Below are 22,206 nucleotides of genomic sequence, written 5' to 3'. Positions count from 1 at the left end.
TCATTTGTGTGTGGTTTGCGTACGTACTTACCTGCGGCTTTTGGGATCATTTCCCTCCCTCTCTAGATCTCCAAATATCTCTTGAAATCCCTCCACTTTTGCAGAATGGAAATGAAATAATAATAATAATAATAATAATATGAATACGAATATCATTCTACTGCATCCTGATTGTGGGGAGAACAGAGCTCGCTCGCCTGCAGCAGCTGCTGCCCAATGAGAATTGTTTACATTTTGAACAATGGATTCCCGCAGGCAGGAATCAGCCATTGAAGAAGGATTTAGGGAACTGTTTACATTCTGAACAATGGATTCCCCCAGGCAGGAATCAGCCAGGACTTGAAGCTGCAAGGCTTTGCAATGCTAATCAAGGTGATTAATTACAACATTCACACTTGCCTCCAACAAACAGGAGTTCTTTCTCCCACCCTGGACATCATTCCACAGATATATAAATCCCATTTTCCTAGTTTCCAACTGACCTCACAACCTCTGAGGATGCCTGCCATAAATAATAATAATAATAATAATTTTTATTTATTTATTTATACCCCGCCAACATCTCCCCAAGGGACTCTAAGTCAGGAGAGAATACTTCTAGAATATGGCCATACAACCCAGAAAATTCACAGCAACCCAGTGATTCCAGCCATGAAAGCCTTCGACAACACATGGAATTATTATTATTATTGTTGTTGTTGTTATTATTATTATTATTATTAATAATAATAATAATATATGAATATCATTCTGCTGCATCCCGACTGAAGGGAGAACAGAGCTCGCTCGCCTGCAGCAGCTGCTGTCCAATGAAAAAGGATTTAGGGAATTGTTTACATTCTGAACAATGGATTTCCCCAGGCAGGAATCGGCCAGGACTTGAAGCTGCAAGGCTTTGCAATGCTAATCAAGGTGATTAATTGCAACATCCACACTTGCCTTCAACAGACGGGAGTTCTTTCTCCCACCCTGGACATCATTCCACAGATATACATGTTTCCAACAGACCTCACAACCTCCGAGGATGCCTGCCAGAGATGTGGGCGAAACGTCAGGAGAGAATACTTCTAGAATGTGGCCATACAACCCAGAAAATTCACAGCAACTCGGTGATTCCAGCCATGAAAGCCTTCGACAACACATGGAATTATTATTGTTGTTATTATTATTAATATATGAATTTCATTCTGCTGCATCCCGACTGAAGGGAGAACAGAGCTCGCTCACCTGCAGCAGCTGCTACCCAATGAAGAAGGATTTAGGGAATTGTTTACAATTTGAACAATGCCATCATGATGAATATGGATGGCTATGTATACGAATAAGTTACAGGTGCGTATCAATCGATCAATCAACCTACCTACCTATAAAACCACAGGTCGTGCACCTGTAACTGTACGCATGATTCCAGCCACTGTTCTCATGGCTTCATATAGGTTTGAATCCAGATTTTCACAATCATAGTCATGCCACTATCTAGATTACAAATGGATTGTGAATATGAATCAGTTATGGACGTGTAACTATAAAGTAAAGGTAAAGGTTTCCCCTTGACATTAAGTCTATTTGTGTCCGACTCTGGTGCTCATCTCCATTTCTAAGCCGAAGAGCTGGCGTTGTCCGTAGACACCTCCAAGGTCATGTGGCCAGCATGACTGATTGGAGCACCACAGAAGTGGTGCCTATTGATCTACTCACATTTGCATGTTTTCAAACTGCTAGGTTGGCAGGAGCAGGGCCTAACAGTGGGAGCTCACCCCACTCCCCGGATTCGAATTGTCAACCTTCCAGTCAGCAAGTTCAGCAGCTCAGCGGTTTAACCTGCTGCACCACCAGGGGCCCCTCTGTGTAACCACACGTATACAGTATACATATAATTATAGGTTTTGCATCCATAACTGCGATCATGAATTCCAACTATTATTTCGATGTCTTTGTATGGATTCGGATGCATAACCACCCAGATTTGACGCAGAGGGACGGGAGGAGCCATTTTTAAATGCATGAATATTTTAATCAGCCTATGCAAATGAGCATTCTGTAACCCCCCCCCCCCCCAAAAGCTCCATAGAGGTGACAAGCTTCAAAGGGTCATGTGAGGACAATGCACTCCGCTGAACCCCTTAACGCTCCGAACCTTGGCCCAAATGGGGGAACTTACCGTGGTTGAGGGAACCAGACTATTATTATTATGATGAGCTCTTTCCCCATAGAGAGCGGCCATATTTCCTCTTCCAATGCCTTCTCCTTCGACCAATACCTCTTGCATAGAATAATACATAGTTTGGACACATAGATAATCGGAGAGGAGTGTTTGGTGAGAGCCATCCCATAATACCCCATGTCTTTTCGCCACTCGCATCCCAACCAAAGGGGAGAATGCTGCTAGATCCGTCCCATAATACTCTCCACCAACCCGTGTTTCCCCCGCCTGCAGGGTCAAACAATGCCACGTTAACAACAATCCCCGCTCTTTCCAGAAATGACTCCCAAAACACACCAAATCCCCATTGTAGGAGTTGGAGTTCCTCCCACCCGAAAGAGAACATATTGCTTTCTCCAAAGATGACATGACTTTGCCGCCTGCAAACATGCCAAACAATCCACACACAAAAACAATAGGCTAATCCACTGCTTTCCCTTGGATTTGGGGAAGGAAAGAAGTAGACTCCCAAAGCATGGCTTCTCCCCAAATCCGCCGAACCATGGAGACGTTAACAAGCAGAAATGGAAGAAGGAAAAGAGGTGCTGGTAAGATCCGAATCTGGGGCTCCAGAGGGGAGGAGCGCATCCGCGGCGGCCATGGGAGGGACGCGGGGAAAGGACGGGTTAATCCGTCCCATTGGTGAACTGGCAGAGTTTGTTTTCCAGGTCGGAAATGCGTTTTTCGTGGGCTTGGACAGTCTGTCGCAGGGACTTGATCTCCTCCAGGAGCTCCTCGAATGCGGAGTGCTGCGGGGCGAGGAAAGGCAAGCGGAAGCGGGGAGAGCAAGAGAGAGGGGGTTAGAAGAGGAGACAGAGCCCGAAAAATCCCCATAGTTCATGCGTAATTCACAGATTTGAGGAAAATGAATCACTTTAACAGCGTTGTGCAATAACCTCCTCAACATGTTTTTAGCCATTTAAAAGGATCAACGAGGAAACTACCAACATATAACTTGGAGTAACTATAGTTTTCGCTGCCAAGGAAACAAAAACTGACTCACCGAGAAGTTGGTGTCGCAGGTGGACTGGCTCCGCCGGGGTCCAATGGGGGGTCTGCTGTCCAGGATGTTCTTCTTGGTGACCTTCAGCTCCCGGTTCTTGACGGGGACGTACCCGTCCCGCAGCGAGATCAGGACGGGCTCGGCGTCTTTCCCGGAGAGCCACTCGTCTGCCTCCAAAGCCGGCTCCGGACCCGGCGTGTCAGGATAAAGGTCATCCTGGAAGAGGTCGGACTGCCGGAAAGAACCAGAAACCAATAGGACCTTAATACAGTGTTCCCTTGCTACTTCGCAGTTCGCTTTTAGCAGACTCGCTGTTTCGTGGGTTTTTGAAAATATTAATTAAAAATATTAAATATTTACGTCCAGTGGAGGCTAGGGACCCCGGAAGTGTGGTGGCCTGAGACACGGCGGGGAAGGCCTGCCTCCTTGGCCTGTTGCTGCCTGTGTGGCTCCGGAGGCTCTGCAGAGGCCAGGGAGGCAGGCAGATGCCTTTGGGATGGGCTGGGAAGTGGGGAATGAAGCACGGGTAAGAAAATAATATATAAAATATATAAAATAATGTATAAATATTAAAATTAATACGGTGTCCCTACTTCGTGGATTTTCACTTATCGCGGGTGGCCCTGGAACGGAACCCTCGCAGTAAGTGGGGGGACACTGTAGACTGAAGAGCTGGGCGAAAACTAACAAAATGAACTCCCAACAGAGAAAAATGTGCTTTGTGAGACTTAAGAAAAAATGAAATGCATAGATATAGAATGGCTTAAAAACAGTGCAAATGAAAGGGATCTAGGAGTCTTAGTAGACCCAGAGATGAACGTGAATTAAGAGTGTAATGCGACCGCTAAAGGAGCCAACGCGACTCTAGGTTGTATCATTCGGAGTCTAGATAAATAAAAATAAAATAAATTGTCACCTTGTCTCCTGTGCTATTTTAATAATATAATATAATGTAATATATTGTATATACATATAATATTTACAATATTATAATGAAATGCAATAACAATACTACTACTACTACTAATAATAATAATAATAATAATATAGTATAATTATATATTTATATTACTAATAGTATTACGATATAGTGGTATAGTACAATATAGTAATGTTTAATACTGATATTGTACTATGCTAATAATATAATTTAATGTAATAATATAATATAATATAATATAATACAATACAATATATAATATAATATAATATAATATAATATATTGTATGTATATATATAGTATATCTTGGAAGCTGTTCTGAGTCCCCTTCGGGGTGAGAAGGGCGGCATATATATGTCGTAAATAAATAGATAGATAGATCGATCAAGGGAAGTCATAGCCCCATAATGTTCCACTTTGGTCAGACCTCACTTAGAAACATAGAATCAGAAAAGTGAAAGAGTAAAAAATATTTTCACTTTTCACATAGGTATGGTACCTCATGAAGGACTGACTATATATATATGTCATTGTCAACACAGGAGTTGACAATGAAAATGGTAAAAGTGGAATGACTACCTAGAGTGTTTTCAGACCACAACCCCATTATGTTAAATATAAAATGGGGTCCGTGGAAGAGGAAACCCTGGAGCATCTGTTGGGAAGGTTTTGATGGTATCTTCCTGCATGTCAGAAGATAGGTGGACTGGAAGACCCTTGGGTCTCTTCCAACTCTTCTATGACTCTAAGGTCAGGTAGAACTGTATCAGAATGGCTATTCTTAGATTCTTATTTCATGGCGTTGTTGGGCTACAAATCCCATCACAGAACCAGTAGTCCCGAATAAGAAAGGCATGGAAGCCACGTCTGGAAGAACCCACCTTTCGTGGCACCGTCATCGTGATGGGCTCGCATTTGCGTTCGTGCAACTTGTAGAACCTAAATTTTGGGGAAAGAGAGAAGGAAAATAGGAGGACGTATTCAGCCACTTTCCTGGCTTCTTCCTTCCAGATTTCTTGATTCGAACTCAAGACGTTTGAGGCTCACCTGGCGATTTCGCATTTGCTGACGTCCAGGCCTCTCTTGGGCATATATCCCATGCCGCGTTGGGGTTCCTTGCTGCTATAAGTGCTCAAATAGTGGACATAAGGGGCTTCGTCCGTGATTTCAAAGTAACGGATGCTGCTGTCTCCCTGCGCAGAAATCGAAAAGGAATGGAATTATTGGCAATGGCTCTCGATCACGATCTACGTTTCTATCAATGTTTAACATTGACACAAATGACCATCCACTGTCAGAAGGGACAGAGTTTCATCTATGCTGATGATCGTGCCATCACCACCCAAGCAGGGAGCTTTGTAATTGAACTGAAGCTCTCCAAAGCTTGAGGTGCTCTTACTGCCTATGACAGGGAAAACCAGTTGATTGCTAATACATCTAAGTTTCATCTATGCTGATGATTGTGCCATCACCGCTCAAGCAGGGAGATTTGAAATGATTGAATCGAAGTTCCCCGAAGCTTTAGGTGATCTTACTGCCTATTACAGGGAAAACCAGCTGATTTTTAATCCATCTAAGTTTCATCTATGCCGACGATTGCACCATCACCACTCAAGCAGGGAGCTTTGTAATAATTGAACAGAAGCTGTCCAAAGCTTTAGGTGTTCTTACTGCCCACTACAGGGAAAACCAGCTGATTTTTAATCCATCTAAGTTTCATCTATGCCGACGATTGCACCATCACCACTCAAGCAGGGAGCTTTGAAATGATTGAAATGAAGCTCTCCAAAGCTTTAGGTGCTCTTACTGCCTATTCCAGGGAAAACCAGCTGGTTCCTAATCCATCTAAGTTTCATCTATGCTGACGATTGCACCATCACCACCCAAGCAAAGAGCTTTGAAATGGTTGAACCAAACTTCATGAAGCTTTAGGTGCTCTTACTGCCCATTACAGGGAAAACAAGCTGATTCCTAATCCATCTAAAATGTGAACGTGTGCTTTCCATCTTAAGAACAGACAAGAATTTCGAGCTCTGAGGATGACCTGGGAAGGAATCCCACTGGAGCCTTGCAGCACACCCAAATCCCTGGGAGTCACTCTGGACCGTGCTCTGACCTACAAGAAGCACTGCTTGAACATCAAGCAAAAAGTTGGTGCTAGGAATAATATCATATGAAAGCTGACTGGCACAACCTGAGGATCACAACCAGACACAGTGAAGGCACCTGCCCTTCTGCTTGGCTACTCTGCTGCTGAGTATGCATGCCCAGTGTGGAACACATCCCACCACGCTCTTAATGAGACATTATCACAGGATGTCTATGCCCAACACCACTGGAGAAATTATATTGTTTAGCCAGTACTGCACCACCTGACATCCGTCAGAAGTAGCAGCCAATAATGAAAGGACCAAGGCAGAGACATATCCGGCCCATCCTCTGTTTGGCACGCCAATGCTTTAAATCAAGATATAGCTTCCTGAGATTTACAAGAACACCTCAGCAAGCAAGAGTCCAAAAGTGGCAGGCTAAAACTAAGGACATGCACCATTGTGCATGTCCTTAGTTTTAGCCTGCCACTTTTGGACTCTTGCTTGCTGATATGTTCCTGTAGATCTCAGGACCTTCTTATAGCAACACCAGAGGGACTCCAAGTGGCCAACTTCTGGTCAAAGGACATTTGGTGCAATGCCAAGTTTATTATAACTGTATTCTCAATTTGTTTCTGACACGATAAATAAACATTAACAACAAAAACTGGCTTTGGAAGGATCCTCTTGCGGCAGATCTCTTACCTTGCCGCACAGGTAGACGATGCTGGAATCGGGGTCATAGAACGGGAGCAGGACCCCATTGCTGGTGTCCATTTCCTGGAGGGCGATGGGCTCCTCGAAGTTTTTCTGCCAATGAGAAAGGAAAGGGTTCAAGGCAATCCCTGCCACCTTGGAACGCGGGGCCTTAGTTGCATTGGCCCCTCGCACTGTATTTCACTCCCAAAAAGAAAGAAATGACGTGCTTCTGAGTTCTTCCCAATTCATAAACCAGTTCGAAGGGCACGCAATATTCCCAGCATGCATTGCTATCCCTTCCCTTGCACACGCACACATTTGCACACTCGTTCGTGAAAATCCACAGCACTCTGGGACACCTGGGAATATAGCATTGTGTGTTTGGATACACAAGAAAGGGGTTTAGAACTATTACAGAGAATACAGTAATCCGGACCCAATGGGAGATGTAGTTCTAATTCAAGTCCGAAGGACTACGTTGCCCAGTGAACACTGGGCACTACGACATTACTGTATTCCTCGTAATAGAAGGGGAAAGGATATGGATGCAACTCCAATTGGGTAAATAACCCCATCTATTTGTGTCCCACGGGGCGTGGACTGGCAGTGGCCTTGCTGTGCCACGTCTCCCAAGGGGGATGGGGTCACGGCACACCATGCGTCTCCGCTACCGGATCCCAGAGGCCCAGTTCACGCTGGCTCATGCGGGTGAAGCCCGTGGTGAAGATGAGTCCGTCGTGGGTGAAGACGGCCCGCATGGGCCTCATCCCTTCATGGGGGGCAAGCTTCTCCTGGTCGAGGGGGAGAGAAAGAGTTTAAGTGTGCGGAGAAAGAAGGAGGGAGGAAAGGAAGGAAAGGAGGGAGAGAGGGAGAGAGAGAAGGAAGGGAGGGAAGGAGGGAAGAATAAGGAAGGAAGAGAGGGAGGAAGGGAGGAAAGGAAGGAAGGAAGGAAGGAGAAGGGAGGAATGAAGGATGGATGGATGGAAGGAAGGAAGGAGAAGGAAGGAAGGAATGAAGGATGGGAAAAGGGAGGGAGGGAGAAATGGAAGAAGGGAGGAAAGGAAGGAAGAAGGAAGGGAAGGAAGGAGGAGAAGGGAGGGAAGGGAGGGATGGGAAGGGAAGGGAGGGAGGGAGGGAAAGAAGGAAAGGCAGGGAGGGAAGGAAGGAGAGAGGGAGTGAGAAGGAAAGGAGGGAGAGAGGGGGGGAAGGAAAACAGGAAGGAAGGATGGAGACGAGAGGGAACGGAGAAGGAAAGGAGGGAGGAAAGGAAGGGAAGGAAGGAGAAGGGAGGAAAGGGAGGGAGGGAAGCAAGGAAGGGAGGGAAGGAAAGGAAGGATGAATGGAAGGAGAGGAAGGAAAGTAAGGAAACTAAAAGGGGAGAGGAAGGGAAGGGAAGGAAGGAAGGAAGGAAGGAAGGAAGGAAGGAAGGAAGGAAGGAGAGATGGAGAAAGAGGAAGGAAAGAAGGGAGGGAGGAGAAGAGAAAAAGAAAGGTAAGGAGGGAAGTGAGAAGGAAAGAACTACAAGGGAGGGATGGAGGGAGAGGCAGACGGAAAAAAAGAAGCAAAGAGAGAGGGCGGGGAGAAGAAGGAGAGAAGGAGAAAGGACAGGAAGGAAGGAAGGAAGGAAGGAAGGAGAAGGGGTGGAGGGGGAAAGAGGAAGGGAAAGAAAGCAAGGGAGGGAGGAAGAGAGGGCGGGGAGAAGGAGAGAGGGAGGAAAGGAAGGAAGGAGGGAAGAATAAGGGGGAAGGGAGGGAGTAGTTAGAGCGGGAGGGAGGGAAGGAGGGAAGGAAGGAAAAAAGGAAGAAAGGAAAGGGAAGGAGGGAGGGGGAAGGAAAGGAGGGAGAGAGGGAAGGAAGGAAGGAAGGAAGGAAGGAAGGAAGGAAGGAAGGAAGGAGAATGGGTGGAGGGGGAAAGAGGAAGGGAAAGAAAGCAAGGGAGGGAGGAAGAGAGGGCGGGGAGAAGGAGGGAGGGAGGAAAGGAAGGAAGGAGGGAAGAATAAGGGGGAAGGGAGGGAGTAGTTAGAGCGGGAGGGAGGGAAGGAGGGAAGGAAGGAAAAAAGGAAGAAAGGAAAGGGAAGGAGGGAGGGGGAAGGAAAGGAGGGAGAGAGGGAAGGAGGGAAGGAAGGAAGGAAGGAAGGAAGGAAGGAAGGAAGGAAGGAAGGAAGGAGAAGGGGTGGAGGGGGAAAGAGGAAGGGAAAGAAAGCAAGGGAGGGAGGAAGAGAGGGCGGGGAGAAGGAGGGAGGGAGGAAAGGAAGGAAGGAGGGAAGAATAAGGGGGAAGGGAGGGAGTAGTTAGAGCGGGAGGGAGGGAAGGAGGGAAGGAAGGAAAAAAGGAAGAAAGGAAAGGGAAGGAGGGAGGGGGAAGGAAAGGAGGGAGAGAGGGAAGGAAGGAAGGAAGGAAGGAAGGAAGGAAGGAAGGAGAATGGGTGGAGGGGGAAAGAGGAAGGGAAAGAAAGCAAGGGAGGGAGGAAGAGAGGGCGGGGAGAAGGAGGGAGGGAGGAAAGGAAGGAAGGAGGGAAGAATAAGGGGGAAGGGAGGGAGTAGTTAGAGCGGGAGGGAGGGAAGGAGGGAAGGAAGGAAAAAAGGAAGAAAGGAAAGGGAAGGAGGGAGGGGGAAGGAAAGGAGGGAGAGAGGGAAGGAAGGAAGGAAGGAAGGAAGGAAGGAAGGAAGGAAGGAAGGAAGGAGAAGGGGTGGAGGGGGAAAGAGGAAGGGAAAGAAAGCAAGGGAGGGAGGAAGAGAGGGCGGGGAGAAGGAGGGAGGGAGGAAAGGAAGGAAGGAGGGAAGAATAAGGGGGAAGGGAGGGAGTAGTTAGAGCGGGAGGGAGGGAAGGAGGGAAGGAAGGAAAAAAGGAAGAAAGGAAAGGGAAGGAGGGAGGGGGAAGGAAAGGAGGGAGAGAGGGAAGGAGGGAAGGAAGGAAGGAAGGAAGGAAGGAGAAGGAAGGAAAAGAAGGAAAGAATGAAGGATGGGGAAAGGGAGGCGGGAATGGAAGGACGGAAGAAGGGAGGGAAGGAAGGAAGAAGGGAGGGAAGCAAGGAAGGCAGGGAGGGAAGGATGTTGAAGGGAGGAAAGGAAAGGAAGGATTGATGGAAGGAGAGGAAGGAAAGTAAAGAAATGAAAAGGGGAGCGGAAGTAAAGGAAAAAGAAAGAGGAATGGAATAGAATGGAAGGGAAGAAAAGAAAAGAAGGAAGGAAAGGAAAGGAAAGGAAAGGGAAATGAAAGGAAACGGAAAGGGAGGGAAGAGGAAAAGGAAGGTAAGGTTGGAAAGAGAGAAGGAAGAAACTATAAGGGAGGGACAGAGGGAGAGATAGAAGGAAAAAAAGAAAGCAAAAGAAGGAGGGTGGGAAAAAGGAGGGAAGGAGAAAGAGGAAAGAAAGAAAAGAAGAAGGAAGGGAAGGAGAAGGAGGAAAGAGAAAGGGATAGATAGAAAGTAAGAGAGGGAGGGGAGAAGGAGGGAAGAGGAGAGGGAATGGAAGGAAGGCAAATGGAAAGAACTGCAAACAGAAAACAGAAGGAAAAGAATGCAATGTGGGGAACTTGCCCTGTTATTCCTTCCTGGTGACCTGTCAGTCGAGGTGGAATCAGCTGACCAATAAGAGTGGCAAGGCCCCCCAAGTGACCCCTGGCCCTACCTCCTGGGACACAGACTGGGATTTGGACGCAAGGACGAGACCGACACAGACACGCGACACAGACGCACCGTGTGAACCGGGCACCCAGGAGGCGTACCAAGTCCCAAAGGGCCAGTTGCCGCTCGCTCATCTTGCTGAACCCGGTGGTGAAGACTTTGCCGTCGGCCAGGAAGATGGCGCGGACCGGGCGGGACCCTTCGTGCGGACGGGATTTCTCCTGGGTTAGCGGGTTAGGACAGAGACGGGCACAGACGGACACAGGCGAGGACACGGTTAGTAGGCGGTCAGTGACATGACGGCAAGGGAGAAGGCGTGCATGGGCAAACTTCGGCCCTCCGGGTGTTTTGGACTTCAACTCCCACCATTCCTAACAGCCGGTAGGCTGTTAGGAATGGTGGGAGTTGAAGTCCAAAACACCCGGAGGGCCAAAGTTTGCCTACACGTGGTCTAGGGGGTTGTACAATCGGGGTGACCACTCACCGCGACCACGAGGCGCTTCCGGGGGTCAATGATCCTCAGGCGTTTGTCCTTGCAAGTGGTGACCAAGAGGCTCCCGTTAGAGTTCCAGCAGACGTTGTAGATGAGGTCGGAGTGGAGGTCGTCCAGGGTCAAGAGGGCTTCGCCCGTGCCCACGTTCCACAGGATGAGCACGTTGTCACCCCCTGGAAGAGAGGAAGGGGACAGGTCTTCGGTAGATTTAGTCTGACCACCACCCAAGTGAAGGCTTTCATTTGGGGACAATTCCATCCTAGGTTGTATGTGTTTCCTCCACCACAGACACCCCAGTGAGGAGACACCCATGTTCCTCCCTCCACTGACATTGCAGGTTATGGTGAGCGCCATGAACATGTCCTCCACCAACACCACACTGCCCACCCAAGGGAAGGCATTAATATGGGGACAATTCCACCCTAGATTATATGTGTTTCCTCCACCACAGACACCCATGTCCCTCCCTCCACTGACATTGCAGGTTATAGTGAGCACCATGAACATCTCCAAAAGCCCTGCCTATGTCCTCCACCAACACCACACGACCTACCACCCAGTAGATTTGGTCTGACCACCACCCAAGCTTTCATTCGGGCACAATTCCATCCTAGGTTGTATGTGTTTCCTCCACCACAGACACCCCAGTGAGCAGGAGACACCCATGTTCCTCCCTCCACTGACATTGCAAGTTATAGTGAGCGACTCCATCAACGCCACACTGCCCACCCAAGGAAAGGCTTTGATATGGGGACAATTCCACCCTAGATTGTATGTGTTTCCTCCACCACAGACACCCCACTGAGCAGGAGACACCCATGTTCCTCCCTCCACTGACATTGCAGGTTATAGTGAGCGCTATGAACATGTCTTCCATCAACACCACACTGCCCACCCAAGGGAAGGCTTTAATATGGGGACAATTCCATCCTACATTATAGGTGTTTCCTCCACCACAGACACCCCAGTGAGCAGGAGACACCTATGTTCCTCCCTCCACTGACATTGGAGGTTATAGTGAGCACCATGAACATGTCCTCCATCAACACCACACTGCCCACCCAAGGAAAGGCTTTCATACACAGGCAATTCCATCCTAGATTATATGTGTTTCCTCCACCACAGACACCCCAGTGAGCAGGAGACTTCCATATCCCTCCCTCCCCTGACATTGCAAGTTATAGTGAGCGCCATGGACATGTCCAAAAGACCCGCCCATGTCCTCCACTAACACCAAACGGCCACCACTCATTTGGGGACAATTCCATCCTAGATTTTATGTGATTCCTCCACCACAGACATCCCAGTGTTTCTGACACTTCATTGGTGTGGAATTTGCATGACGCCACCCCCTGCCTCTCCCTTCACCCTTTCCTAGTCTTTTCTATGGCACACAGCAAACAGAAATTGATTAGTAACTGAACATACTAGAGAGGTTTGGGGAGAATTCACCGTGATTTGTAAGAGTTGGAAATCCTGGGATGTATAGTTCCCCTGCAATCAAAGAACTCCACCAACGATGCACACAGAAGACCCATGGCCAACAAATCATACTGGAGGCCTTTGGAGGGATTTCTAATCTTATGGTGATAACAGAAATAGTAAGGGGAAGTTCTGACCTGCGCTGAGGAGGATGTTGCGTGCCGTGGGGTGCCAGGTGAGAATCCCGACCCGCTTGGAATGTCCTTCCAGGGTGACCACCGGCTCCGTCATGTTGCGGGTCGGGATGTAATCCGGGATTTGCCAGACCTGCGGGGACAACGCAGCGCCCGTTTCAAGACAGCCAGGAAGAGAAGTGTGCGCATATGGCTCAAAAACATTGACACAAATGACCAGCCACGGCCAGAAGGGTCAGAGAGATTCATCTATGCTGATGATCGTGCCATCAACACCCAAGCAGGGAGCTTTGAAATGGTGGAACAGAAGCTCTCCAAAGCTTGAGGTGCTCTTCCTGCCTATTCCAGGGAAAACCAGTTCATTCCTAATCATCTAAGTTTCATCTATGCTGACGATCATGCCATCACCACCCAAGAAGGGAGCTTTAAAATGGTGGAACAGAAGCTCTCCAAAGCTTTAGGTGCTCTTACTGCCTATTACTGGGAAAACCAGCTGGTTTCTAATCCATCTAAATTTCATCTATGCTGATGATCGTGCCATCACCACCCAAGCAGGGAGCTTTGAAATGGTGGAACAGATGCTCTCTGAAGCTTTAGGTGCCCTTACTGCCTATTACTGGGAAAACCAGCTGGTTTCTAATCCATCTAAGTTTCATCTATGCTGATGATCGTGCCACCACCACCCAAGCAGGGACCTTTGAAATGGTGGAACAGAAGCTCTCCAAAGCTTTAGGTGCTCTTACTGCCTATTACAGCTGGTTTCTAATCCATCTAAGTTTCATCTATGCTGATGATCGTGCCACCACCACCCAAGCAGGGACCTTTGAAATGGTGGAACAGAAGCTCTCTGAAGTTTTAGGCGCTCTTACTGCCTATCACAGGGAAAACCAGCTGATTCCCAATCCATCTAAGTTTCATCTATGCTGACGATCATGCCATTACCTCTCAAAAAGGGAGCTTTGAAACGGTTGAACAGAAGCTCTCCAAAGCTTGAGGTGCTCTTCCTGCCTATTACAGGGAAAACCAGTTCATTCCTAATCCATCTAAGTTTCATCTATGCTGACGATCATGCCATCACCACCCAAGGAGGGAGCTTTGAAATGGTGGAACAGAAGCTCTCCAAAGCTTGAGGTGCTCTTATTGACTATTACTGGGAAAACCAGCTGGTTTCTAATACATCTAAGTTTCATCTATGCTGACGATCATGCCATCACCACTCAAGCAGGGAGCTTTGAAATGGTTGAACAGAAGCTCTCTGAAGCTTGAGGTGCTCTTATTGACTATTACAGGGAAAACCAGCTCATTCCTAATCCATCTAAAATGCAGAAATATGCTTTACACCTTCAGAACAGACAAACATCTTGAGCTCTGAGGAAACGATCTATGCTGACGGTCACGCCATCACTGCTCAAGCAGGGAGCTTTGAAGTGGTTGAAGAGAAGCTCTCCAAAGCTTTAGGTGCTCTTATTGCCTATTACAGGGAAAGCCAGCTCATTCCTAATCCATCTAAAACCCAGACTTGTATCTCAAGGTCTGAGCATTACACCTGGGAAAGAATCCCACTGGAGCATCGCAGCACACCCAAACACCTGGGAGTTACTCTGGACCGTGCTCTGACTTACAAGAAGCACTGCTTGACTACCAAGCAAAAAGTGGGTGCGAGAAAGAATATCATACGAAAGCTGACTGGCACAACCTGGGCTTCACGACCAGACACAGTGAAGGCATCTGCACTTGTGCTTTTGTATTGGATCACACGTCGGACACTTCCCAAGTGTCTAGGACTGTGTGATGTATCGGCGAATAATGCATCAGGGTGGCCTTTTGCAGCTGGTAGATGGTAATTTTGTCAGCACCGATTGTTTTTAAGTGCAGGCCAAGGTCTTGAGGCACTGCACCCAGTGTGCCGATCACCACTGGCACCACCTTGACTGATTTTGCAGTGCAATTGTGTCATGTCAACTTTCACAGTTGCTTCTCATCTATTATGGTAATTTTGTCAGTGCTGATTGTTTTTAAGTGCAGGCCATGGTCTTGAGGCACTGCACCCAGTGTGCTGATTACGTGACACCACCTTGACTGATTTTGTAGTGCAATCATATTGTGTCAGCTTTTCCAGTTGCTTCTCATCTATTATTATTATTGTTATTATGATGTAAGGTGAGCAAAGTGGGAAGGACAGGGATGGAGGAGCTCTGTGGCGGGATTCTGGGATTTGTAGTCCCCAAACCCTCACCTTTTCCTGCCTGAGATGGGAAAAGGTCTTCTAATGGACCTTTTGGCAGCATTTGGAAAGGAAGGAAACCTCCCGCGGTGGCTATTCTTAGGTGCTGAGTGGTGGTGAGTGGGTATTTTTAGCCACGGAAAAAGAAAACGCTGCCTCATGCCTTTGTGGGGTGGGAACTTTCCTTCTCCCGTGGACGGAGAGACTTGGAACTACATGGAGAGCGTTTCCATTGTCCACATTCTGTTTGTTGACATGTTTTGGCTGTATCCAAAGGGAGGAGGGCTGGAGTTGTGGTTTCCCAAGATCTTTGGCTTGTCCCTTGGCAAACTACAACTCCCAGGAGCGCTCACCATGACGGTGGTGTCCTCGGAGGCGCTGGCAATGACGTTGTCGTTGTGGGGGCACCAGTCGATGTCCAGCACCGGAGCCGTGTGGCCCGTCACCAAAGGGATGTTCTTGTCCACGCGGCCGGTCTGCAGAAAAGAGCAAAGAACATGCCTTAAACGTGGCCATATATGTTCCACCAAAGGCCCTCCCTCCAATGACATTGCAGGGTTATAGTAAGCACCACGAACATGTCCAAAAGCCCTGTCAACATCCTCCACAAACACCACGCTGCCCACCACCCAAGGGAAGGCCATTTCATCCTAGATTGTATGTGTTTCCTCCACCACAGACATCCCAGTGTTCCTGACTCTCTCAATGGTGTGGAATTTTCCTCCACAAGCACCATACTGCCCACCACCCAAGGGAAGGCCATTTCATCCTAGATTGTATGTGTTTCCTCCACCACAGACATCCCAGTGTTCCTGACTCTCTCAATGGTGTGGAATTTTCCTCCACAAGCACCATACTGCCCATCACCCAAGTAAAGGCTTTCATACGGGGACCATTTCATGCTAGATTGTATGTGTTTCCTCCACCACAGGCACCCCAGTGTTCCTGACTCTCTCCATTGGTATGGAATTTTCCTCCACAAGCACCATACTGCCCACCACCCAAGGGAAGGCCATTTCATCCTAGATTGTATGTGTTTCCTCCACCACAGACATCCCAGTGTTCCTGACTCTCTCAATGGTGTGGAATTTTCCTCCACAAGCACCATACTGCCCATCACCCAAGTAAAGGCTTTCATACGGGGACCATTTCATGCTAGATTGTATGTGTTTCCTCCACCACAGGCACCCCAGTGTTCCTGACTCTCTCCATTGGTATGGAATTTTCCTCCACAAGCACCATACTGCCCACCACCCAAGGGAAGGCCATTTCATCCTAGATTGTATGTGTTTCCTCCACCACAGGCACCCCAGTGTTCCTGACTCTCTCATTGGTGTGGAATTTTCCTCCACAAGCACCACACTGCCCACCACCTAAGTAAAGGCTTTCATACTGGGTCAATTCTATCCTAGATTGTACATGTTTCCTCCACCACAGACATCCCAGTGTTCCTTACTCTCTCCATTGGTGTGGAATTTTCCTCCACAAGCACCACACTGCCCACCACCTAAGTAAAGGCTTTCATACTGGGTCAATTCTATCCTAGATTGTACATGTTTCCTCCACCACAGACATCCCAGTGTTCCTTACTCTCTCCATTGGTGTGGAATTTTCCTCCACAAGCACCACACTGCCCACCACCCAAGGGAAGGCTTTCATATGGGGACCATTTCATCCCCGATTGTATGTGTTTCCTCCATCGCAGACATCCCAGTGTTCCTGACTCTCTCCATTGATGTGGAATTTTCCTCCACAAGCACCATATTGCCCACCACCTAAGAGAAGGCTTTCATACGGGGACCATTTCATCCTAGATTATGTGTTTCCTCCACCACAGACATCCCAGTGTTCTTGACTCTCTCAATTGATGTGGAAGTTTCCTCCACAAGCACCATACTGCCCACCACCGAAGTAAAGGCTTTCATATGGGGACCATTTCATCCCCGATTGTATGTGTTTCCTCCACCACAGACATCCCAGTGTTCCTGACTCTCTCATTGGTGTGGAATTTTCCTCCACAGGCACCATACTGCCCACCACCCAAGTAAAGGCTTTCATACAGGGACAATTCTATCCTAGTTTGTTTGTGTTTCCTCCACCGCAAGCCCCATAGTGTTCCCAACTCTCTCCATTGGTGTGGAATTTTCCTCAACCAACACCATACTGCCCACCACCCAAATGAAGGCTTTCATACAGGGACAATTCTATCCTAGATTGTACGTGTTTCCTCCACCACACGCACCCCAGTGTTCCTGACTCTCTCCATTGGTGTGGAATTTTCCTCCACAAGCACCATACTGCCCACCACCCGATGATGGACCTGGACCAAACTTGGCACACTTCTGGGATTTGTAGTTCACCCACAACAAGAGAAACTGTGACCTCCACCGATGATGCACCTTGACCAAACTTGGCACACTTCTGGGATTTGTAGTTCACCCACAACAAGAGAAACTGTGACCTCCACTGATGATGGACCTTGACCAAACTTGGCTCACTTCTGGGATTTGTAGTTCACCCACAACAAGAGAAACTGTGACCTCCACTGATGATGGACCTTGACCAAACTTGGCTCACTTCTGGGATTTGTAGTTCACCCACAACAAGAGAAACTGTGACCTCCACTGATGATGCACCTCGACCAAACTTGGCTCACTTCTGGGATTTGTAGTTCACCCACAATAAGAGAAACTGTGACCTCCAATGATGATGCACCTTGACCAAACTTGGCACACTTCTGGGATATGTAGTTCACCCACAACAACAGAAACTGTGACCTCCACTGATGATGTATCTTGACCAAACTTGGCACACTTCTTGAATTTGTAGTTCACCCACAACAACAGAAACTGTGACCTTCTCTGATGATGGACCTGGACCAAACTTGGCACACTTCTGGGATTTGTAGTTCACCCACAACAAGAGAAACTGTGACCTCCAGTGATGATGCACCTCAACCAAACTTGGCATACTTCTGAGATTTGTAGTTCACCCAAAACAAGAGAAACTGTGACCTCCACCGATGACGGAACTGGACCAAACTCATCACACAGAATCCCCATGACTCACTCAACCTACTGCAGGAGTTTGAGGGGACTGACGCACCATAGTGGGAGTTGTAGTTTATCCTACAGCCAGGGAGCACTGGTACTGGGATGTATAGTTCACTGCAATCTAGAAGCACTCTGAACCCCACCAGCGATGGACCTGGAACTAACTTGGCACACAGATCCCCCATGACCAACAAAACATACTGCAGGCCTTTGCGGGGATTTATAGGAGTTGTAGTTCACCTACATCCAGACTGCACTGTGAACGGAATCTGGACCAAACTTGGCACACGGAACCAACGTAGCCAAGTTTGAATTTTTGGGAATTTTGGCCCCCGAATGTCCAAGGCCCCAATTCGATGACTTGCGCCAAGGCGAGGGCAGAGACAGTGTGACCTTGAGCGCAAGCGTTCGGGTAAACAAGCTTTGCTGGAAACCCGAGCCGTGGAAAAACTGACCCGTCTTTCGCTCCAACTTCCCGTCGTCATTTTAATTGTTCCTTGTGTGAGTGAGTCATGGGGTATTGTGAGCAGAGGGAGCAACTGCTCCCATCCGTCCGTCTCTCTCTCTGGGATGGGGAGAGGGCCAAGAGAGAGAAAGGAAGAGACAAACAACAAAGGAAATCCAAGTGGTTTCCACACTACAAAGCCCAGCAGCCCTCTAGGTGGCAGGGCCAATGTTTGAGAATGATGGGAGATCCCAATTCCAAAAAGGAAGGAGTATCCGCTTTGCCGAATCCTCGCTAGGGTGCTTCAAGGACTCAAGGATTAGAGTTGCCTCTCAAATCAGAGAAAGAAGGAGAAAGAAAAGGGAAGAGAAAGGAAGGAGAGGAAGAAAGGAAGTAATAGAAAAGGAAGGAGAAGAAAGGAAGGAAGAGAAAATAACAAAGGAAAGAGAGAGGAAGAAGAAGGGAGAGAGGAAGGAAGGAAGGAAAAAGAAAAGGGAAGAGAAAGGAAGGAGATGAAGGAAGGAAGGAATAGAAAAGGAAGGAGAAGAGAGGAAGGAAGAGAAAATAACAAAGGAAAGAGAGAGGAAGAAGGAAGGAAGGAAGGAAGGAAGGAAGGAAGGAAAAATAAAAGGGAATAGAAAGGAAGATGATGAAGGAAGGACGGAAGGGATAGAAAAGCAAGTAGAAGAAAGGAAGAGAAAAAAATAACGAAAGAAAGAGAGGAAGAAGAAGGAAGGAAGGAAAAAGAAAAGAGAAGAAAAAGGAAGAAGACGAAAGAAGGACGGAAGGAATAGAAAAGGAAGTAGAAGAGAGAAAGGAAGAGAAAAGAATAAAGGGAAGAGAGAGGAAGAAGAAGAAGAAGAAGAAGAAGAGAGAAAGGAAGGAAGGAAGGAAGGAAGGAAGGAAGGAAAAAGAAAAGGGAAGAGAAAGGAAGGAAGGAGATGAAGGAAGGAGAAGAGAGAAAGGAAGAGAAAATAACAAAGGAAAGAGAGGGGAAGAAGAAGGAAGGAAGGAAGGAAAAAGAAAAGGGAAGGATAGAGAAAGGAAGGAGATGAAAGAAGGAAGGAATAGAAAAGGAAGGAGAAGAGAGGAAGGAAGAAAAAAGAAAAACAAAGGAAAGAGAGAGGGAGAAGAAGAGAGGAAGGAAGGAAGGAAGGAAGGAAGGAAGGAAGGACAGAAGGAAAAAGAAAAGGGAAGAAACAGGAAGGAGATGAAGGAAGGAATAGAAAAGGAAGGAGAAAGGAATAAAAATTAATGAAGATAAGAAAGAAGAGAGGAAGGAAGGATAGAAAAAGGGAAGAGAACCAAATGAGATGAAGGGAGGGATGAACAGAAAAAAGAAAGAGAAGAGAGGAAGGAAGGAAGAGAAAAGAATATCAGAGAGAAAGAACCAAACAAGCCAGGAAGGAAGTGCTGAAAAAGGAAAGGGAAGAGAAAGGAAGGAGATGAAGAAAGGGAAGGAAAATAGAGGAAAGAGAAAGGAAGAGAAAAGAAAAACACAGAGTTAGGAAGAAGAAGAGAGGAAGGAAAGGGACAAGGAAGGAATAAGGGAAACCAAAGGGAAGAGGAAGAGGGAAATAAAGGAGGGAATGAAGGAATGGAAATAAGAGGAGAAGGGGAAAGAAGGGAAGGAGAAGGAAGGAAGGAAGGAAGGAAGGAAGGAAGGAAGGAAGGAAGAGGATGTGGAGCTGGGGCCTCCTGGGCTCACCTTGTGGAGCGGGAGGACCATGAAGGCGCCGCCTCCGCCGGACTCCACGATGATGGCCACGAACTTGGGGTTGACGGCGCAGAAGCCGCTGTCCCAGGTGACCTTGGAGACCCGGATGTCCTCGTACATCTGGTCCGCCTTGACCGGCTGCCCAAAGACGTGCCGGAACTTGCTCTGGCGCACCACCCGGCGACTCATGGCGGCAGAGGAGGGCCTTCTCGGAGGAAAATCTAGAGAAGAAGACAAAGGGGACCACGGGCAAGGACAACCTTCCAAAAAGCCAACTCCTTTTCCTTGCCCAGCTGCTGATTTCTCCATTTCTAAGCCAAAGGGCCGGCGTTGTCCATAGACACCTCCAAGGTCATGTGGTCAGCATGACTGCATGGAGCGCCATTACCTTCCCTATTGATCTACTCACATTTGCATGTTTTGGAAGTCCTAACAGCCTCAGGCCCCTTCCTTTTCCTCCTCAGCCGCTTATTATTATTACAAAGGATTCCCCCAGGCAGGAAGCAGCCAGGCTTTGCAGCTGCAAGGCCATTCAATGCTAATCTAGCTGTCACACTTGCCTCCAACAGATAAGAGGTCTTCCTCCCACCTCCCAACAAAGGATTCCCCCAAGGAGGAAGCAGCCAGGCTTCGAAGCTGCAAGGTCATGCAATGCTAATCTAGCTGTCACACTTGCCTCCAACAGACAAGAGGACTTCCTCCCACCTCCCAACAAAGGATTCCTCCAAGCAGGAAGCAACCAGGCTTTGAAGTTGCAAGGCCATTCAATGCTAATCTAGCTGTCACACTTGCCTCCAATAGACAAGAGGTCTTTCTCCCACCTCCCAGCAAAGGATTCCCCCAAGGAGGAAGCAGCCAGGCTTTGAAGCTGCAAGGCCATTCAATGCTAATCTAGCTGTCACACTTGCCTCCAACAGACAAGAGGTCTTTCTTCCACCTCCCAACAAAGGATTCCCCCAAGGAAGAAGCAACCAGGCTTTGAAGCTACAAGGCCATTCAATGCTAATCTAGCTGCCTCCAACAGACAAGAGGTCTTTCTCCCACCTCCCAGAAAAGTATTCCCCCAGGCAGGAAGCAGCCAGGCTTTGAAGCTGCAAGGTCATTTAATGCTAATCAAGGTGGCCAGTGGCAGCATTCACACTTGGCTCCAACAGACAAGAGTCCTTTCTCCCATCTCCCACCAAATTTTTGGGAATTGCAGTTCCCAAAAGATTCTCCCAAGAAGGAAGCAGACAAGTTTTGAAGCTGCAAAGCCATTCAATGCTAATCAAGGTGGCCAGTGGCAGCATTCACCCTTGCCTCCAACAGACAAGTGTCCTTTCTCACACCCTAGACACCATTCCACAGATTTATCAACCCCACTTGCCTAGTTTCCAACAGACCTCACAACCTCTGAGGATGCCTGCCATAGACGTGGGTGAAACGTCAGGAGAGAATGCTTCTGGAACATGGCCAGACAGCCCGGAAAACTCACAGCAAGCCAGTGATTCCGGACATTGAAGTCTTCAACATCACATAATAATAATCAGATGTGGGGGGAAAGGAAGGGGCCTGAGGTTGTTAGGAATTGTGGGAGTCGGAGTCCAAAACACTTGGAGGGAGGGCTGAAGTTTGCCCAGGCCTGATCTAGACTGTATTTATTTCCTGGGATGGAGATTTGTGTTTCAAAGCACACCAAGAGCAATGCTGTCACACTTGCCTCCAACAGACAAGAGTCCTTTCTCCCACCCTGGACACCATTCCACAAGTGAGTTTCCAAGCTTGGGTGTCCTTTCTCTCTGCTTGACCTACCTTACAGGGTCGTTGTGAGCATAAAGGTTGGGAAGAGGAGAGCCGCCTCGATGCCAGGGAAGGAAGGACACTGGGAAGGGAAGGGAAAACACTGGTCAGTTGGTGCCTCAGCAGAAGCCAGGCTGGAATGGTTACCACTGGAAGGAATTTGTTTGTGTTTCCTCCACCACAGGCATCCCAGTGCTTCTCACTCTCTCCATTGCTGTGGAATTTACAGCATCCCGCCCACTGCCTCTCTGTTCACCCTTTACTATTCTTTTCTAGCAAACAGATGAAGTGATCAGCAAATGAATATACTAGAGAGGCT

At 47.9% G+C, this 22,206-nt stretch overlaps 1 protein-coding gene across 3 annotated transcripts; it reads right to left on the bottom strand.

Annotated features, from left to right (window-relative positions):
- Positions 1–1,992: 1,992 nt before the first annotated feature.
- CORO6 (coronin 6) lies at positions 1,993–21,969 on the bottom strand. 3 transcript variants are annotated; one of them, XM_067472183.1, is made up of 11 exons: positions 21,900–21,969; positions 20,100–20,329; positions 15,247–15,369; positions 12,673–12,802; positions 11,045–11,226; positions 10,662–10,781; positions 6,943–7,047; positions 5,195–5,340; positions 5,029–5,086; positions 3,207–3,437; positions 1,993–2,952 (listed from the first exon to the last, which is right to left on the bottom strand). In XM_067472183.1, the coding sequence occupies exons 2-11, from the start codon at positions 20,295–20,297 to the stop codon at positions 2,830–2,832; spliced, it is 1,416 nt and encodes a 471-aa protein (XP_067328284.1). In that variant the 5' UTR covers positions 20,298–20,329; positions 21,900–21,969; the 3' UTR covers positions 1,993–2,829. The 3 variants fall into 3 exon arrangements, with proteins under 3 accessions (XP_067328284.1, XP_067328283.1, XP_067328285.1); XM_067472182.1 differs by lacking the exon at positions 10,662–10,781 and adding an exon at positions 7,608–7,727; XM_067472184.1 differs by lacking the exon at positions 10,662–10,781.
- Positions 21,970–22,206: the final 237 nt, after the last annotated feature.

Source organism: Anolis sagrei, chromosome 11 (assembly GCF_037176765.1).
Source record: "Anolis sagrei isolate rAnoSag1 chromosome 11, rAnoSag1.mat, whole genome shotgun sequence".
Taxonomy (NCBI): domain Eukaryota; kingdom Metazoa; phylum Chordata; class Lepidosauria; order Squamata; family Dactyloidae; genus Anolis; species Anolis sagrei.
The sequence above is the reverse complement of the archived record's forward strand: the minus strand, read 5'-3'. Positions and strand labels throughout refer to the sequence as shown.